Source organism: Sapajus apella, unplaced genomic scaffold, assembly GCF_009761245.1.
Source record: "Sapajus apella isolate SASKATOON/1434 unplaced genomic scaffold, GSC_monkey_1.0 scaffold50, whole genome shotgun sequence".
NCBI lineage: Eukaryota > Metazoa > Chordata > Mammalia > Primates > Cebidae > Sapajus > Sapajus apella.
In genome coordinates, this window is record NW_022436990.1 from 4708060 (window position 1) to 4721335 (window position 13276).

At 38.6% G+C, this 13276-nt stretch overlaps 1 protein-coding gene across 1 annotated transcript; it reads left to right on the forward strand.

The window, feature by feature from the left end:
• Window positions 1-2364: 2364 nt before the first annotated feature.
• CLEC14A (C-type lectin domain containing 14A) lies at window positions 2365-4757 on the forward strand. Its single transcript, XM_032242505.1, has one exon. The coding sequence runs from the start codon at window positions 2839-2841 to the stop codon at window positions 4312-4314; it is 1476 nt and encodes a 491-aa protein (XP_032098396.1). The 5' UTR covers window positions 2365-2838; the 3' UTR covers window positions 4315-4757.
• Window positions 4758-13276: the final 8519 nt, after the last annotated feature.

Here is a 13276-nt window from a genome sequence, read left to right on the forward strand (position 1 = left end):
AATCTCATTTTATTGTAACTATTTTTCCAAATAATACACAAACATATATCTAGTACTGTTCTTTTAATTGTATAAAAATGTCAGGATCTGTATAATTTTTGAAATTTCTGTCCGTTAGCATTGTCTTTCTAAAATTAATTCATATTGTCACTTGCAACTATAGTGTACTCATTTTGACTCTTTATATAATAGTAACTTAGTGAATATACTACAGTTTATTTATATACTGCTTTTGGATGTTTGGATTGATTCTGGGTTTTGTTAATATGAATAGTGTCATTATAAACATTTTTACGTATCTTCTGTTGCACGTGTGCAAAAATTTCTCTTAATTTTATACCTTATCATAGAAGTGCTAGAGTATAGAATTTGCAAATATTCCATTTTAGTGAAAAAATATCAAAATTTTTCAGAATGGTTGCTCCGATCTGTAACACATAAAAGCCAATGGATTCACATTTGGTATTATAAGATTTTTAGGCATTTGGAATCCAGTGGAGGTAAAATGGTTCTGTATTATAATCTCAATGAATGTTATTTAAAAATAGAAACTTCCCTCCATTTCTAATTTGTTCAGATAAACTGTATATTTCAAAATAATTACAAAACTATTTATGTCCTACGTTAAGCTAATTTTTCCTAACTCTTGTGTCATTCCATGATATGGTCATGGTCATGGTCAGTACTCTGAAATATATGTGTTCTCTGCCATAATCCCACTTTCCTAGGTAGGGTGTCAGGGAGTGAGATCATGTATTTACCATAAGCTTTCCAGCTATTCTTTCTTTCTTACTGTAGACACCTTGTTTCATCCCAGATGATTTTCAAAGATATCTATGAGATTTCTATTGACTATTTAAGTTTGAAAAAGGCTTTATTAAAAATACCGTACTACATGGACACATTTACAAACACAGTCATAAGAATGCAATGGTCTATTGACAGCTGGCCCAAGTGACCAAGTGTTTTTTAAAATCCATTCAATTCGATTTCTGGATTTTCAAGTTTCTTTCTCATAAGACATTAAGTTACCTAATTTAAATGCAGAGCCATGTTTAAGGTGATTCTCAGACATCTGAAGAGAAGGACTAAGGAATGTTCTTTAAATCAGGAAATAGGGCAGGAGAGAAATCCTAGGGCAAAACTTTACACTCAGCAAAAGCAAGGTCAGTATGATGATGACTCATGGGTTTACCGTTGTAAATACATGGAATTGCTAGGAGGAAAGAAGAACGAGAGTTATGGTAAAAATAACATGGAAGGGTACAGATGTGATCCTGAAACCCTCCCTCCCACCCCTCATCAACCTGAATGTAGTACAACAAAGTGAGTTTATATGCATTCTTCATGGAATGGCAACTTTCATTCTGAATAAAGACATTTTAAAAAGCATCAGACATCTCTAAGAGAGCTTAGCTGAAACTCTTTATGTATTTTTGATCGCAACATATTTGGCCACTATGAGCCAAGATAGATGATATATTTCCTAAACTGATACAGAATTGTCTAAGTTGCTAACAAGAAATCCTTTCATAACAGTACAGTTTTTAACCTTTCTTTATTAATCTTTAATGCCTTCCCACTCCCCATTGAGTTGAAATGTTTATCTTAAAACATCCGTTGGAATTCTGAAGAAATTTGCTCACCCATCTTTCAAATTACAGGCTTTTTTTTGACAGTATACAATATTCATTATAATGGAATAAACATTTTAATTTCTTAAGGATGTTGAACTCTAATTGTCCTTAAAGTGGACATTTACAACTTACTATTATAAATATTGCCACTCCGTCATAGGAGAAAATGATACTAAAATAGTTCAAGGCTAAAATCACTCATAGGGCAGTTGTTCTCAGATATTTATAAGGCCACGAACTCACTTATGTGTAACCTATAAGCTTGAAGAATTTATGAACCAACCTAGCGGCAAGGAAAGCTAACAACCTAACAGTTAAGATGTATGGCCATTATTTTTCATTTAGGCCTAGAAACACATTTCCTTTCTTCAATGAATCAATATGGTCCATTTCAAGGAGAAACAAGTGGAAGTGAAAAATAAACTTCTAAGGCAACTGCTGATGGAAGAAACAGAATTTCCTATTTAAAATACTTAAACAACTGCAAATTATTTAGCAGCTAGCACGCCTGAAATTTCTTGACATAACAGAGAAGCAGAGACTCATATAGAGTTAGGCGGTTAGGCAGTGCTGCCTCTGGTGGCAAAAGGAGATGCTAAGTTGTTTCACAAGATTTTTTTCCCTTCACCGGCGTAGGCGTCCCTGTAGGCTGGAGCCGTCTACGAATTATTCTGACGCTAACTCCACAGCTCAGGACAGAAACACAATAGGCGGGCGTGGTCTTATAATCATAAGCCAGTTTCTTTCTCCAGTCCTTCCTGCGGATGTTCGCCTACGTGTCATGGGTTCTGTGGTCTTGATGAAACTCCCTGAACGGAGAAAACCACACACTTCATCCCAGTGGCGACTTTCTCCTCTTGCTCCAAGCAGGGTGTTTGACCTTCTAGTCGACTGCGTCCCCTGTGCCCCGGCGCCAGCTGTGTTCCTGACCCCAGAATAAATCAGGGCTGCACAGGGCCTGGCAGCGCTCTGCGCACATTTCCTGTCGCGGCCTAAGGGAAGCTGTCGGCCGCTGGGCCCACCGCGGGGGGATTCTTGGCAGCTGAGGGGTCCGTCGGGAGCGAGGGCGGAGGGGAAGGGAGGGGAAACGCGGTTGGGGAAGCCAGCTGCAGAGGGCGGTGACCACGCTCCAGAGGCAGCTCCGCGTCCTCGAGCGGGACAGATCCAAGTTGAGAGCAGCTCTAGTGCGGGGCCTCTGAGAATGAGGCCGACGTTCGCCCTGTGCCTCCTCTGGCAGGCGCTCTGGCCCGGGCCGGGCGGCGGCGAACACCCCACTGCCGACCGTGCTGGCTGCTCGGCCTCGGGGGCCTGCTACAGCCTGCACCACGCTACCATGAAGCGGCAGGCGGCCGAGGAGGCCTGCATCCTGCGCGGCGGGGCGCTCAGCACCGTGCGTGGGGGCGCCGAGCTGCGCGCGGTGCTCGCGCTCCTGCGGGCAGGCCCAGGGCCAGGAGGGGGCTCCAAAGACCTGCTGGTCTGGGTCGCGCTGGAACGCGGGCGTTCCCACTGCACCATGGAGAACGAGCCTTTGCGGGGTTTCTCCTGGCTGTCCTCCGACGCCGGCTGGTTCGAAAACGACACGCTGCAGTGGGTGGAGGAGCCCCACCGCTCCTGCACCGCGCGGAAATGCGCGGTACTCCAGGCCACCGGTGGGGTCGAGCCCGCGGGCTGGAAGGAGATGCGATGCCATCAGCGCGCCAACGGCTACCTGTGCAAGTACCAGTTTGAGGTCCTGTGTCCTGCACCGCGCCCCGGGGCCGCCTCTAACTTGAGCTATCGCGCGCCCTTCCAGCTACACAGTGCGGCTCTGGACTTCAGTCCCCCGGGGACCGCGGTGAGTGCGCTCTGCCCGGGACAGCTCCCCGTCTCATTTACTTGCATCGCGGACGAAATCGGCGCTCGCTGGGACAAACTTCCCTCGGGCGAAGTGCTCTGTCCCTGCGCCGGGAGGTACCTCCGTGCTGGCAAATGTGCAGAGCTCTCTAACTGCTTAGACGACTTGGGAGACTTTGCCTGCGAATGTGCTACTGGCTTCAAGCTGGGGAAGGATGGGCACTCTTGTGTGAACAGTGGGGAAGGACAGCCGACCCTTGGGGGGACCAGGGTGCCCACCAGGCGCCCACCGGCCACTGCAACCAGCCCCGTGCTGGAGAGAACGTGGTCAAGCAGTGTCGACGAGAAGCCGAGAGAGATACCACTTGTCCCTGAACAAGACAATTCAGTAACATCTATTTCTGAGATTCTTCAGTGGGGAGCACAGAGCACGATGTCTACTCGTCAAGTGTCCCTTCAAGCCGAGTCAACGGCCACCATCACCCCATCAGGGAGCGTGATTTCCAAGTTTAATTCTACGATTTCCTCTGCCACTCCTCAGGTTTTCGACTCCTCCTCCACCGTGGTCTTCATACTTGTGAGCATAGCAGTAGTAGTGTTGGTGATCTTGACCATGACAGTGCTGGGGCTTTTCAAGCTCTGCTTTCACAAGGGCCCCTCTTCCCAGCCAAGGAAGGGGCCTATGGGCCGGCAGGGCCTGGAGAGTGATGCTGAGCCTGCAGCTTTGAGCTCCAGTTCTGCACATTGCACAAGCAATGGGGTGAAGGTCGGGGACTGTGGTCTTCGGGACAGAGCAGAGGGCGCCTTGCTGGCGGGGTCCCCTCCTGGCTCTAGTGATGCATAAGGAAATGGGACACGGGCACTCCTGTGAACAGTTTTTCACTTTTGATGAAAGAGGGAACCAAGAGGAACTTACTTGTGTAACTGACGATTTCTGCAGAAATCCCCCTTCCTCTAAATTCAGTCTACTCCACTGAGGAGCTAAATCAGACCTGCACACTCCTTCCCTGAAGATGAAGGAAGTGGAAGTGCCTTAGGATGGTGATATGAGGGACCAGGTAGTGCTGGGGAGAGATATTTTCTTGTTTATTCTGGAGGATATGGAGAAGTGATTGAACTTTTCAAGACATTGGAAATTAATAGAAGACAATATAATTTACATTAAAAAAAAGTTTCTACCAGGACGGAAAGGAAATCTATATTGTTCAGGCTGGGGGTATATTGGTTTGAAATCCCCAGCAAAAAATAAAATAAAAAAAAAAAATAAAGGATTGTTGATAACCCAGACTCAAATATCATTGCTTCCTCCAGGAGTAATTAGGAACAGCTGAGGGTAGCCTGCTTTTAGATTGAGGGAAACGTCCTTAAGTCCCTCTAATGAGACACAGACCTTTAAGAACCAGTAACTTTTCCCTTGGTTCTTTTATCTTTTGCTTTCAAAGTCTCTACTACTTGTGTGCTTTGCTACAAATCCAAAGTGTAGTGTTGCCAGAATTGCTGGCTCTAGAAGCAAATTATAGTTGACCACCAATTCAAGTGTTTACTGTATGTCCTTGCCCAAGGAAACAAATAATTTACATTTTCGCCTTTCAATGTTTGTGCTCTCTGGTGTAATGACCTCCTCAACCAAATAGCCCTCTCCTAAACATCAAGATGCTCATCCTCATTTTGAATTATGGTGTTGTGAATTCTCATTTAAAACGTTAATACTAAGTATTGATTTGCAATCTTCTGATTGCATCAAAGCAAAAGTAAGCTGGGTTTCTTCCAAAGTTGCTAGGTTCTTGTGCATTTTTGAACCCATGGAAAAACTTGAATACCAAGCCATTTTCTTTTTTTCTTGATAAGAATGTGTACAATAACAATACATGCTCATTTTGGAATGATTATAATTTTACAAGTATTTACCTGGGCAAAGGCATGGTAAACAGCTTTCCACAAGAAATAATAGTATAAGAAATAAGTGACAAATTAAAAAAAATCTATCATCCTATTATGACTGGGGGGTATTAAAAAGTAATCTAAATGAATCACTCCTTTGAAAAATAATTAAGACATAATAAAAATCACTGTCTAGTGGAATCAAGGTCCCTAGAAGATAACCCACTTTTATTAGGATGCTGAGACTTTAAGAGTGTCGGGGTTGGTGCATGGAGAGAGGCAGAGAAACAAGCTTAGTAACAGGGAGGAATAAAAACAGAAAGAAGTTTACCCTTTATTTTCACAGAATTATTTCAGTGTTCTTGAGTGTACAATGTATACAACAGAAAATAGACTTACAATTAGTAAGTGACAATTATAATACTAAAAAAGCAGCTCAATCCATAAATTCATTTTCTAAATATAAATACATATATTTGGTAGGATAACATTAACATAATAAAACAATAGGTAATTTGCCTTATATACTAAGTATGTTTCTAAATAGTTACATTTAAATAAAGTTACAGAAAAATTAGAATTAACAACATTCAAAGGAATGAATGTTAAATATCATTTTACAAATGAAATAAAAAATCAGGTAAGTACAGTAAATGGCTTGTCCATGTTCCCCAACCAGACTTTCAGAGTATCTCAGTTAATCTCAGTCTTGGTGTTTTATCTTTTCTCTTCACATTATCTCTCAGTAGAGAAGGTAACAATTTGAGTAGAATATATGATGCTTTCTTTTGTAATTTGAAAAATAGCCTTACCTATAACTGAGCTGAACTGTTATGTGTGTGTGTATGCATAGCCATGTATTGCTTTACAATAGGGATACATTCTGAAAAACATGTTTTTAGGCAATTTTGTGTCAACATCATAGCATGTATTTACAAAAACCTAGATGGTATAGCCTATTACCCCCTTAGGCTACAAATCTGTACAGCATGTCACAGCAGTGAATACTATAGGCAATTTTAACACAGGGGTAAGTATCTGTGTGTCTAAATAGATCTAAACATAGAAAAGGTACAATTACAGTATAAAAGATTAAAAATGATATCCCTTACTGTATAGGGCACTTACCATGAATGGAGCTTTTTAAAGGACTGGCAGTTTCTTTGGGTGAGTCAGTGAAGAAGCGGTGAGTCAATGTGAATGTGAAGACCTCGGACGCTTTATAAACACTATACACTTAGGCTACACTAAAATTATTTTTAAAAATTTTACCTTCAGTAATAAACTAAGCTCACTGTAACTTTTTTACTTTAAAAACGTTTAAATTTTTTTAACTTTTTGACTCATGTAATAAGACTTAGATTGAAACACGAACACATTGTACAACTGTATAAAAATATTTTCTTTCTTTATATTCTTATCTATAAACATTTTTTCAATTTTGAAATTTATTTTTTATTTTGTAAGCTTCATTATTTAAGTGGGCTATCGAAGTCTCTGTTATTATTAGGTTATCTATTTCTCCTTTCAATTCTGCCAGGTTTTGTTTCATGTATTTTTGGGGCTCTGTTGTCAGGTGCTTGTATGTTTATTTTATTTCCAGAAAGATGAGCCCTTTTATCATTATAAAATGTCCTCCTTTATCTTTAGTGAGGGGTCTTGTTTAAATTCCATTTTGTGTGATATTATTTGTCTTGTGGTTGCCTTTATGCTTGGCATGAGCCTTTACATTCTTTGGCTTGCAACCATGTAAGCTTTTAAATCTAAATTGTGTCTCATAGGCAGCTCATATTTTGACCATTTTAAAAATGAATCCATTGTTCAATCTCTGCCTTCTGATCAAAGTATTTCATACAGCTGTGTTTAATATAATTACTGATAAGAGAGGATTTACATTAACTGTTTTCTATTTGTATTCCACATGTCTTATGGCTTTTTTGTTCTTTTGTTCTTTGTTACCGTTTTATTTTTTATCAGGTAAATATTTTTTAAATTAACATTTTAATTCTTGTATTGTCTCTTTTCCTTTTGTAAAATTATTTTTCAAGTGATTGCCCTGAGGATTACAATTAATATCTTAACTTAAAAACTAATTAGGATGAAGATCAACTTAATTTTAATAGTTTGCAAACTTTTGCTTCAATGTAACTATATTCTTTTCCTCCTTCTTTGTGCTATTCCTGTTAATCATATTATATCTCTACACCGTAACAATTTTATAATTATTGCTTCATGCAATTTTTTTAAGAGACAGAATCTAACTCTGTTACCCAGGCTGGAGTGTAGTGGCACAGTTTTTTCCTTTTAACACTTTGCTTATGTCATTTTACTGCCTCCTGAACTTCATAGTTTCTGATAGAAGTCAGCTGTTCATTTTATTAAGGATCCCTTTTACATCTTGAGTTGTTTTTGCTCTTGCTATTTAAGCTTCTTTTCTATGACTGCTTTTCTATTTCTTTGTGTGACTCATAACATTTTATTGAAAACTAGATGTTTTATATAATACAATGTGGTAGCTCTGTCCGTCTCTTTTCTGACAGCCACACCACAGTTTGCTGTTGCTGCTGTTAGTTCAGTTACTTTCCTTGCTTGATTCTAAGAAGTCTATATTCTCCTGCATATGTGGCCACTGAGCTAACTTCTAACACTGTTCAATTAGCTTGGTGGTCAGCTAATAGATTTTTTTTTTTAATGATTAGGTCAATACATTTTCATTCCTTTGTGAAAGGGCACTGCTTGGTGTTGGAGCAGACCTTCAATTCTCAGTTTACAATTCTGCCTTGGATTCACTTAGTGCTTTTGCAGGGCCTCAGTGTTACTCAGAGGTGACAACTTAGAGCCTTCTGAGATCTTTACTGGGAAGTAAGCAGCCTTACACAATCATATAACTTCCTAGATTCTCAGGAATATCTTGGAGCTTTATAAAGGCCCTTATAGACAACTCTTTCTCCATATCTTCCTTTTCAGTTTTTGTCCAGCTTCTTGTTTGCCGTAATTGGCATAACCACTTCTATTAGTTTCTTATGGCTGCTTTAACAAATTGCCACATACTGTTGCTTTAATTCTGCTTAAAATAATAGAAATTGATTCTTTCACAGCTGTGGAGGTTAGCAATTTGAACTCAAGGTGTTGGCAGGACCGTTTTCTGTCATGTCTCTGGAAAAGAATCATTGCTTCTTCCTTGCATCTCGTGATTGACAGCAATCCTTGGTGTTCCCTGGCTGGCAGTTGCATCACTCCAATCTCTACCTCTATTGTCACATAGTCGTCTTACTTCTCTGAGTGTGTCTCTTCTGTGTGTCTATGTCCAAATTTCCCTCTGCTTATAAGGACACCAGTAACTGGATTTAAGGTCTACTCTAAGCCAGTGATGCCATTTTAATATGATTACATCTGCAAATACCCTATTTTCAAATAAGGTCACATTCACAGGTACCGGGGACTAATTTAAACATATGTTTTTGGAGGACACAATGCAATCCACAATAAGCATTCTATATTATTTTTCTTCTTATATTGTGCTTTTCAAATCCATATCCTCCATCTCAAGTTATCGTGCTGTGTTTTTCCTCCTTTGAGAAGCTGCTATGTTAATTAATTGCCGCTTAACATTCTGAACAAATACTCTGGAAACAAGACTTTTCCCACTGAGTGAACTCTGAATCATGTCAAATAATAATTCCTGTGAATGGGGCTTTCCCATGACACTCAGTCACAGGTCAAATAGTGATAATTCTGTGTGGATGGGACTTTATTAATAAGCTTCAAACCAGTTCTGCCCCTCCTAGTGGCTGCTAGGATGATGGTCCTCACAGCTACTATGTTTGTAGTGCAGCTGCTTTTTAAGGCTTCTGCAGAGCTGGGCAATGGAAGATGAAACTAGGACAAGTTAAAATGCCATAAAGCTCACTATTTTTACCAATATTTAGCTGTTTTTCTTGAATAAACACTTTTTGGGCTGTTGCACGTCTTTGGTTAATTTCAAGAGTTCCAAAAGATAAGATTTTGACAAATTTTTCAGGTTCTTCACTGCTTTTAAGAAGGAGCAGATTTTTCAGAGAAGCTCATTGTGCCATCTGGAAGTACCACCCATGTGTTGCATTTAGATATCTTTTTAGTCTTCTTCAGTCTGGAAGAGTTCCCCAGTCTTTCCTTGATTTCCATGACATCAGCAGTTTTTAAGATTATTGGGCAGACTTATTTTGTAGGATGTTCTTAATTAGGGTTTGTTTTTCATCCATGTTGTGCATCTTTGGATGGAGTATTATAGAAGTGATGCTTTGTTTCCCTTGCTTTTGCTTCTTAACAGTTGGCATATGATTTCAAATTTTCACAGTATTTCTGATGTCAACTTTGATCATTCAATTAAGGCAGTGTTTGCCAGACTTCTCAACTGTAAATTCTTCCTTCGTAATTAATAAGTGTTTTGTGAGGAAGTCATTTGAGACTGTCTAAATATATTGTTCCTCATGAAACTTTCAATATCTTACTTATATCAGGATATATATATATATGAACTTCCATTTTTATTCAAAAAGTTACTATCATTATTTTCTTTGATATTTAAAGTATCTCAGATTTAGGCAACATGATCCCCTGCAGGTTGCCTCCTGTATCCTTCTGACAGGCTCCCAAATGTCTTGTGTCTTGGATAGTTCTTTGCCTTCTGGCACCAGAAAGTAGCCCAGATTCATTTTGTATTTCCTCTGCTCAAGTCCGAGAAACTACAGTTAATTTTAGGGAAAAATGGTCATCAGAAAACATGATCTATACACTACATATACTCCTTGCTTTTAAGTTGTTACCAGGTATCTTCTCAATAGAGTTAGGGAATATATGTTTGTGTTTATGTGTATATGTGTATGCATAAATACATATATATATATATATACACACATACACATAAACCTAGAATATATACACACATATACACATGTGTTTATACCTACATTTTTCCTAAATCTGTCTTCTCTTTTTAAACATCCGTTTGTATTGAAAACCCTAACTCACACCAATATCTCTAATTCCAATTCAACACCATAGGGTTCAGTCTCCTCATCCTACTTGGCCTCTGTTACTCTATTCTTGGCTGCCATCCCTTGAAGAAGTCCTCTTCAAGCTACCTGGGTTCTGATCCCAAACAGCCATCTGTTCCTGGCAGCCCTGCCTTTGTGAAAGTTCTGCTTGGGCTCAGACACTGAACTGGGCTGCCATCTGGACCATCCTCTATACCCCACTCAGACTCTAACATTTTGCTCTTGGTCACGATGCCTCCCCATTCTACTGACATGGACACTGACCGTGCTTGGGCCCACTTAATGGCATTTTGGCTAAATTGTTTTGAAAGGGACAGGAGGGGAAGATGAAGAGATACTGAATTCTTATCACAATTTATGCATACCCATCTACTTTTTAAAAACTGTCTTTAAAAAAATAAACTGTCTAGAACAACCTGTTCCCTTCATTTCATCTGGAAAGCTCTCATTCATTTTTCAGGTATAAGATCGAATATCATATGACTTAAAAGGTGTTTCCAAAGTCCTAACTCCAGGATAGACTCTAATGGTCACACATCTTATCACCTCAGTGTCTGGCATGTAAGAAATTCTGTGTATGTGTGCATGTATATTTTAATCACCCTGCTTCTTAACCTATATCTCAAATTTCTAATGATTATTTAGAAGGATTGAATCCAGGTTTTTATGCCACCTTAAATGCAATGGGAAGGCTGTGTCTTACTATAGGTTGACTACTTAGAGGTTTCTAAAGATTAATTTATTCTAATATCTATTGCCAAAAAGGAAAAACAATCATCAACATTAAGTTAAAAATAAAATATTGTTTTGGCGGATACTTGCAAAAATATAACTGATTTGATGAAATATCTCCATGTATAGGTCAAGTTCTTTCAGTTACCTAGAGATATATTTAGCAGCTAATTTACATTGGAGGACAGCTTGTAAGGTTATGCTGCTTTAGTGTTAAATATTTTACAGGAAACCACTGGCATGTCTCCTCAGCCAAACTGAGTGATTATTAATTCATGAGTAGAAAATTATCAGAATTCTACATATTTTAAGGGTATATGTAATATTTTGATACAAGTATACAATGTGTAATGATTAAATCAGGATAATTGGGATATTCATCACCTCAATCATTTATCTTTTATTTGTGTTGGGAACATTGCAATTCTTCTAGCAATTTTGAAATATGCAATAAATTATTATTGTTAACGATAATTTCCCTACTGTAATATCAAATACTAGAACTCATTCCTTCTGTATATACTTTGGTACCCTTTAACCAACTTCTCTTCATACTGCTCTTCCCCTTTCCCTTCTTGGCTTCTGGTAACCACCATTCTACTTATTACCTTCATGAAATATACGTTTTTTTAGCTGTCACATATGAGTGAGAACATGTGATACTTGTCTTTCTGTACCTGGCTTATTTCGCTAACATAATGACCTCCAGTCTCATCCATGTTGCTGCAAATGACAGCATTGCATTATTTTTATGGCTGAATACTATTCCATTGTGAATTTGTACCACATTCTCTTTACCCATTTATCGATTGATAGATACTTATCATCATCTTGAGATTTTGCTAAGTGAAATAAGCCAGTCACAAAAGAACAAATGCTATATAATTCCACTTATATGAGGTTTAAGTGATTTCATAACTTGGTTATTATGAATAGTGCTGGAATAAATATGAAAATGCAGATATCACTAATGTACTAATAATCTTTCTTTTGGATGCATACCCAGCAGTGGGATTGCTGGATTATATGGTAGTTCTATTTTTAGTTTTCAAAAGAACCTCTATACTGTTTTCCGTAGTGGCTGTACCAATTTCCATTCCTGCCAACAATGTACAAATGTTCCTTTTTCTCCACACCTTTACCAACATTTGTTATTTTTTGTAATTTGGATAACAGCCATTCTAACTGGGGTGATATGATATCTCATTGTGGCTTTGAATTACCTTTCACTGATGATTAGCGATGTTGAACATTTTCTCATATACCTGTTGGTCATTTGTATGCCTTCTTTTGAGAAATGTCTATTTAGGTATTTTGCCCATTTTTAAATTACATTATTTGTTGTTTTTGCTATTGAGCTGTTTGGGTTTCTTATACATTCTGGAAAAATATAGTAACATACCAATCTCCTGTCAGATGGAAAGTTTGCAAACATTTTCTCTTATTCTGCAAGTTGTCTCTTCACTATGTTAATTGTTTCCTTTGCTGTGCAGAAGCTTTTTAGCTTGATGTAACCCCATTTGTCAATTTTTGCTTTCGTTGCTTATGCTTTTGAGGTCTTATCCAAAAAATCTTTGCCCAAACTCGAGTCCTATGGCATTTTCCCAGTGTTTTCTTCTGTTAGTTCTTCTGTCCCTCAATGCCAGGGCAAGATGTAAACTTCCTAGAATGTAGGTCATTCCTATGGGTAAGTGAAGAACTGAGAGGGAGAGAATCTTAGATTGAATAGTCAACCAGGCAGCACTAAGAAAAATAAGAAGGAGCTGAATTTCCTTTGTGGAAAAATTAGTTTGCAGTCATCAGAAATAGAACTCAAAAACTGAGTCCTCCTAGTGAAGAATAAAGGCATCTCTATCTGTACATACTTAGGTCTTATTAGTGGTTTGTTTAGAAAATATTGCATATATTTTGTCTGTGCTATAGAAGTAATGTTGCCTGTCTCATAAGAATATTATGTAAAAAATGAATATAGAGACTTACTACAGTATCCTGCAGTTGTCTAGGCACTTATCAACAATCTTAGCAGCAGATTTAGGGAAAAAAAGGATGAAATGTCCTTAGCATGATATTTACAAATCACTCAGACCACACATACTCAAGGTTTTAGGAAATCTTACTAATATCATTAAAAACTAGTGAACACAATTTAAGAGTCCT